Here is a 7,320-nt window from a genome sequence, read left to right as displayed (position 1 = left end):
AATTTTTTTAATAGCAAGTTAAAAGAGGGGGACATCCCAAGCCAGACTGCCTCAGGGCAATAGTCTCAACAAAATCCTAATCCTAGGTGCTCCCCACCCCACAAGCCCCCCAGAGCTCCCTCCCCACCAGCCACCTCCCTGAGATCACAATCCCTGTAGTCTCAGAGTGGCCCGTGAAAGGTATTTCCCTTCTTTCGATCTCTGAGTCCCTAGGACTAGATGGCAGTCCTTCTTACCTTTCTTCATCCTGATGTCTTAATAATCTCAGAAAAGAGTCAAAGGGCAAGTGGCCAGGGCCCAGGGCTCAGACCTGATAGGGCAGTCCTTGGTACTCCAAAACCTGCCTCCTGAAGTGGGTCGTAGGTGTGGGGCAGGACAAAGAAGGAAAAGGGCAGGTGAAAAATCCTCCTGATCATATGCATTCACTATCGAGCAAGCTTCCAGAGGCTGGTGGCACCATTGGTTGGAAGAGTGTTCTGGGATCTTTGTCTTCCTCAGGCTCCTGAGCATCATGCCTTGTTTCAAGCAGCCTACACACTTCCAGAGTCTGATACTTCTGCAATGGCCCTTGAGCTACCTTGCCATATGTGAGTACTGGTCCTAGAGAGCACGACAAGAAGCCAGAGTCAGAGGTCAGGGCCAGATCTGGGGTGAATTTCATGCTCATGGGAAGTCTTATATCTAACCTTTGATCATCTCAGATGGTACTACAGAGTAAAGCCAAGGAGTCTTGAGTCCCACGAGTGCCCTGGAGAGGGAAAGGATAGAGCCACAGGAGGCGGTGAGAACAGGCAGAGGGGTAGAACAGGGTCATGATGGATATGAGTAGATCTGGCTAATTTCAGCCACTTCTTAACCCTCACTATCGGGAAAGGGGAAATGACGCCTAGGGAATAGGCATGATATGTCCATAAGCATAAGGAAGCATGGGGAGTGGGACAGAAAAAGCATTAGAATTACAGACTTGGAGAAGTATAACCTGTGTTTAAATCAGAGTTTTCCATTCCGGGAGGGGATGGGGTGTAGCATGTGGGGAGATAGTGATAATGGAAGGAATGGTGAATGGGGGGGGTACCTGGGTGGATCAGTCTGTTAAGCATCTCCCTTCAGCTCTGGTCCTGGGATCGGGCTACGCATCGGGTTCTTTGCTCGGTAGGGAGCTTGCTTCTCCCACTAACCTCTCCTTCTGCCTCCCGCTCCCCCTGCTTGTGCTGGTGGCAGGCAGGGAGCAGGAGTAGAGGGATGGTGTGTGGATAGGGATGATGGGGAATTAGAGAAATAGGGCTGGTGTATGGTAGATGATAGAAGAAATGTTTGAAAGACAAGTAGACAAGGGTGCTGGATGGGCAGGAGCTGGACTGTGCAGAAGGCCAGGACAGGAGGCTTGGGTAGTTTGGAGGGCTCTTAACCAGGATGTATGTGGGCAAGTTCTGCTGGCAGCACAATTTTGGTCTGACCTGCTCCCTCATCAGTTTGGATCTTGCAGCCATTGTTCATTTACTTGCTGTTTACATCCCTGTGGCCACTGCCAGTGCTTTACTTTACCTGGTTTTTCCTGGACTGGAAGACCCCAGAGCAAGGTAAGACCCACAGACCTAGAAAGAACACAGCCAGCTTAACCTGTCACCAGGGAGTCCCACTCACCATGCCACAGGCCACCCATCCAAGTTCTCAGAGTCACAAGACTTAGGCCATCCAGGACCATCTTTGGGTCTCTTCCTTTTCCACCTCTCTAGCAGAGCCATGGTCCCTCCATGCTGCTAGGAAAGCCCTGAGTGAACGGGAGGGATGGGGTTGGCACACACAGACACCACCCCCCACCGATATTTCTGTCTCAGGTGGCAGGCGTTCAGCCTGGGTAAGGAACTGGTGTGCCTGGACCCACATGAGGGACTATTTCCCCATTACGGTAAGTGTCTCTTTCCCAGCATCCCCCACAGTTCCCAAAATGCTAGGCATTTATGCCAAATAACTAGGGTTGTCCATAAGGAAAATGAGCATACCAGAGAAGTCTCAGTGCAGGTTAGACATACTTCAGGACCCAACATTGCGGTCGGGTACTTGCTACTCTGCTAACATACTTTGGACACCCTTGGCATGACCTACCAGATGGCACAGGCAGACACGAAAATACGGTTCAGTTCAGTTTAACAGACATTGATTGAAAGCCTACTCTGTACCACACGTTATAGGTACAGAGAAGTGAGTAGGATGTGATCTGTCATCAAGGTATTCACATCTAAGGACAGAGAAGTATGTATTTACAGTTTGGTACAAAGTACACAAGTAGTTCAGATGAGGGGTAAGAAAATGCTTCATAGACGTGGTAATATTTAGGCAGGGTTTTCAAGTTCAATAGAAGTTACTTAGGCAGAAACTGGAAGGGGGTTGGGAGGAGAAAATATCAGGAAGACGATCTAGAAATGTACTGCTATGCTGATCCTCTGAGCATTCTTTGGAGTAGACAACAAACGTTGCCCCGATTTTTAGAGCAGAGCTTGCCAACCTTTTCACATAAGCACTCGTACAAAATGATCCCATGCATTAAAAAGCGCACTGAGATAAATGGCCGAAACTACTTGCAGCTAGCCATGGGGAAGAGGTCCAGAAGTTCTAGCTGCCCCAGATCCTACCTGGTTTTCCAGGGGCTGGGGAGACCAATATCTTGGCCCCCTGAAACCCACTCATTGCCTATCTGTTGAAAAGCTCTCCTTTAGAGAGTACCCTGATCCCTGAAGTGTCTTCACTCTTGCTTCTTCATGTGATTTCATTTCACCACCTCTGGCACTTCTCTCCATGGCTGCAGATCCTGAAGACTAAAGACCTGTCGCCTGAGCACAACTACCTCATGGGGGTTCACCCTCATGGCCTCTTGACCTTTGGAGCCTTCTGCAACTTCTGCACTGAAGCCACAGGCTTCTCGGAGATCTTCCCAGGCATTACTTCCCACTTGGCCACACTGTCCTGGTTCTTCAAGATCCCCTTTATTAGGGAGTACCTTATGGCCAAAGGTACTTCTGACTAAGTGGAGCTTCTGGCCCATTTCTCTGCTGGGAGACACACTTTTTTAAGCCCCATCCCCTACCTCCCTACCACCTCTCACCCATTCCCACCATAGCATAGTAGTTAAAAGCATATGTTCTGGAGCTAAACTGTTTGGGTTTAAATCCTGGGTCTGCCACCTACTGTGTGGTCTTGAGCAAGCTACTGGTCTCACTTTTCTCATCTGTAAGGTGATGCCAATGATAATAGTCCATCCTCAGACTTGCTGTGATGGCTAAACGAGATAATACAAGTAAAGCATTCAATATAGTGCCTGCCACAGAGTATATGCTCAGTAAAGAATAACTTTTGCTATTTAGTGGCAATAGAGGAAAAGGAAAGAGTAGGATTATAGTTGGGATTCAGAAAGTCCTTCTGGTTATCCCACTGGAAACCTTCCTACTATAATTTCAAACTAGTGCCTCCTATGAAGTGGAGATATTGCCCCAAAGTGAAACATGCTGGGTTTACCCTCAGCCTTCTTTTCTCCACACCCTTTGTTCCACCTCATTGATTCTCCTTCTGGGACTCATGGGAACAGAGGGCACATAGACAAGCCAATGAGGAGTAGAGCAGAGGGTGTTCCCTCTCAGCCATTTTCCACTCTCCTTATTTTGCTCCTCTCTGTGCTCCTTGATTCTCTTTAGGTGTGTGCTCCGTGAGTCAGCCAGCAATCGACTACCTGCTAAGCCACGGCACTGGCAACCTTGTGGGCATCGTAGTAGGAGGGGTGGGAGAGGCCCTGCAAAGTGTGCCCAACACCACCACGCTCATCCTCCAGAAGCGCAAGGGGTTTGTGCGCACAGCCCTCCAGCATGGGTAGGTGTTCCTCCCGGGGCAGGTGTGGGTGGCCTTCTCTGAGCAACATCACGTGCTACGTGATGCCAAGATGAATCAGACACGAGTCTTGCCCTCAAGGAACTTACTAGTGCATAGGGGAGATGGCCATGGCATTTTTTTAAAAAGATTTTATTTATTTATTTGACAGAGAGAGAGAGAGCCAGCAAGAGAGGGAACACAAGCAGGGGGAGTGGGAGAGGAAGAAGCAGGCTCCCAGCAGAGAAGCTCGATGTGGGGCTCGATCCCAGAATGCCAGGATCACGTCCTGGGCTGAAGGCAGACGCTTAACGACTGAGCCACCGAGGCGCCCCGGCCATAGCATTTTTAAAAGGTTTATGTCATCCACTCCTTCTAAACTTGCTGGACCAATTCTCAGGAAGCCAAACCAGAAACCCAGATTCATTCTCAGGGGGCTTGGCTCGGGCTCCCCTAATATACAGATGATGCCCACATCATTTCTATCAATATCAATATCTAGATCTGTTTGTTAATCGTAAGTGCAAGGGACGGGCAGTACAGTATGGTGAGTATGCGTAGAATCTGAAGTCAGGGGGCCTAATTTGAAACCCTGGCTCCATAACTTACTGTGCACTCTGAGACAAATTACTTAACCATTCTGAGTCTTGGTGTTTTCATTTTCACAATGTGGCTAGTAATAATTGTACCTACTCCGTAGGGTCATTGTGGTCATTTAAATGAAGTCATCCACATAAAACACCAAATGTGTCTGACACACAGTGAGTGGCAGATAATTATTAGCCACTCTAACTGAGGGATAAAGATAGGAGGTAAAGAGAAGGTGCCCAAGGCTGGAACTGTGGGGTACACCATGAGGTCAGGAGGCCAGGCCACTGAACACAGAGATAATTGTCCAATTGCAGACTCATAGAAAAGTAGTTCATCTAACGACCTTGCCTGAGTGGCCTGTTTGTCAGTTTGGAGCATAATGTAGAGGAGAGAGTTCTGAGCTGGAAGGAAGGAATCATGGGTTCTAGCCCAAGTCGTGCCACTCACTGACTGCCTGAGTGACCTTTCCCCTTCAGAACCTGGGCTTCTGGATCTGTAAGATAAAGAAAGTATCACCCCCACCCCCACTGTGTCCTGTACTGTCTCTGCTGTGAGGATCCACTAAGGTAACATATATCAGAGTACGGAGAGACTACTAGTAATTCACAAAGATTTGTATAAGAGAGCCATGTTCTTTTTACTCTTCTCTCACAGGAAGCCTTCAGGAGCCTGATTCTCTACCTATGGCCTGAGAGGGATACAAATTTTCTCTTCTCTAATCTCAAGGGACAGAATACCTTATGTATAGTCCCTGTGGGTGATGGGCATATCATAATATATGCATCCGTGCAATATTATCATCATCTCTATGCTTCCTACTAGCAGAAACAGAGTCAGATATTTCCCTGCATGACACTTCCTGGAAGCTCTTCTTTACATGATACAGGTTTCTGGGGATCTCTGCCCAAAACCCTCTTCCTTCCTTATACCCCCTATCTTGCCCTTGTGATCCTGACCCAAGGATAGCATTCTCACTGGACTTGAAAATTTCAAGACAAGAGACAGTAAATATGGGAGCCCTGTTTAGTGCAAGAAGAAATGCTTTATGTTGCAGGGATTTTATATAGCTGGGAGACTGGCCAGGAATAAATGTTCTTCCTGAGTGGTTCTCACCCTAGCCGGTGTTTGAGAAACAAATCGGGGTTTTCCTTCAGGGCTCATCTGGTCCCCACCTTCACTTTTGGAGAAACTGAGGTATATGATCAGGTGCAATTCCATGAGGACAGCTGGATGTACAAGTTCCAGAGCTGCTTCCGCAGAATCTTTGGTTTCTATTTTTGTGTCTTCTATGGAAGAGGCTTCTACCAAGGTTCCAGTGGGCTCTTGCCATACTCACTGCCTATCGTCACTGTGGGTGAGTGCTGCTTTCAGCCCCATGGCCACCTCAGCTCTTTCTGGACCTCAACCTCAGCCCTCCCCATCCTACTCCCACCAAAGAAAAGGGCAACAGAGGGGGAGAATCTGGCAGCTGACTTGGCAAGTGAGAGGACCCGGCCCAGGAAAGAAGGAGGTTAAAGGAAGAGAAGATTCTAACACTTGCCCTTTCTCTTTTCCCATCTCCAGTTGGGGAGCCTCTGCCACTGCCCAAAATTGAAAAACCAAGCCAGGAAACGGTGGACAAATACCATGCACTCTATATGGATGCCCTGTGCAAACTGTTTGATCAGCATAAGACCCAGTATGGCTGCTCAGAGACCCAAAAGCTGCTTTTCCTGTGACTGAATGGGCTTGCATGCCCAACAGCACGTGCCTTGGAGAGGGGACTCATTTGCTGCTAACCAAAAGGGGGAGAAAAGGAGATAAGGAAAGGCGGTGGTAGGGGAGGACATTAGGAATTCCTTCCTTGCCACAAAGCCCTCGTAGTTGCTGTCCTGAGGAGCTTCACTCAGTCATTCCACATAAAGGGGGCATCCTGAGGCCCCTCAGGCCCAGCCATGGGCATGCTAGGCACAAACGTGCTTCCTTCCTTGCCCGCTACTGGCTTTCCTCCCTAAGCCCAACCCCCCAGGTCCTGAGGGACTCAAATGATAGCCAAACAGCCTGAGTAGCCACTACTCTGGTTGTTGTTGTTGTTGTTGTTGTTGTTGTTTTATCATAATGCATTTTTTGATTGGGATTTTTTTTTGCATACCATAAGTTTAGCCTATTTAAAGTGTAAAATTCAGTAGTATTTAGTATATTCACAGAGTGGTGCAACCACTACCTCTAATTTTAGAACATTGTTCAGCACCCCAAATAAGAAAGCCAGTACACATTAGCAGTCGCTTCCCATTCCTTCAACTCTCCCAGCCACTAGCAAACACTAATAATCTACTTTGCATTTCTATGGGTTTGTCATTTCTGGACATTTCTAATAAATGGAATAATAGACTATGTGGGGATTCTTTCTCTCAGCATAATATTTTCAAGGCTCATCCATGTTGTAGCATGTATCAGTACTTCATTCTTTTGATGGCTGAATAATATCCATTGCACATATACACAACAGTTTTTATTCATTCACCAGTTGATGGACTTTTGGGTTGTTTCCACTTTTTGGCTACAATGGATAACACTGCTACAAACATTCATGTACAGGTTTTTGTGTGGTAATCTGCCGTCCCCAAATATAAAGGTTTCCTTTATCTCCACAACACTAAGCTAGCAAGCATGCCTTTCAGGTAAATTATAGGCAATTTAGGATTACTTTTCATTTGGCAGAGGCATTTCACATAGGTCACTTTGTCCTGACGATAATCCTCTAACACCATAACCCCAAGGTATTTGCTACCATCCTGAGTCTACTATGGGAAATCCACTCTATATCTATATTTTAAAGTCTTACATGGGGCGCCTGGGTGGCACAGCAGTTAAGCGGCTGCCTTCGGCTCA

General features: G+C 47.5%; 1 protein-coding gene across 1 annotated transcript; it reads left to right on the top strand.

Annotated features, from left to right (window-relative positions):
• The first annotated feature begins 439 nt into the window (after positions 1-439).
• AWAT1 (acyl-CoA wax alcohol acyltransferase 1) lies at positions 440-6,167 on the top strand. Its single transcript, XM_045775613.2, has 7 exons — positions 440-587; positions 1,473-1,580; positions 1,839-1,909; positions 2,807-3,011; positions 3,690-3,861; positions 5,604-5,803; positions 6,013-6,167. The coding sequence occupies exons 1-7, from the start codon at positions 512-514 to the stop codon at positions 6,165-6,167; spliced, it is 987 nt and encodes a 328-aa protein (XP_045631569.1). The 5' UTR covers positions 440-511.
• Positions 6,168-7,320: the final 1,153 nt, after the last annotated feature.

This window comes from Ursus americanus, chromosome X (genome assembly GCF_024610735.1).
Source record: "Ursus americanus isolate L20-20 chromosome X, mUrsAme1.1.p, whole genome shotgun sequence".
Lineage (NCBI taxonomy): Eukaryota > Metazoa > Chordata > Mammalia > Carnivora > Ursidae > Ursus > Ursus americanus.
This window is presented reverse-complemented; position numbering and strand designations above follow the sequence as displayed.

Excerpts from the sequence above, each read along its gene's own strand:
- AWAT1 (XM_045775613.2), top strand. The coding sequence starts at position 512 with ATGCCTTGTTTCAAGCAGCCTACACACTTCCAGAGTCTGATACTTCTG. Across the intron at positions 1,910-2,806 it reads GGGACTATTTCCCCATTACG|ATCCTGAAGACTAAAGACCT; the intron begins GTAAGTGTCTCT and ends CCATGGCTGCAG. Across the intron at positions 3,012-3,689 it reads GGAGTACCTTATGGCCAAAG|GTGTGTGCTCCGTGAGTCAG; the intron begins GTACTTCTGACT and ends GATTCTCTTTAG.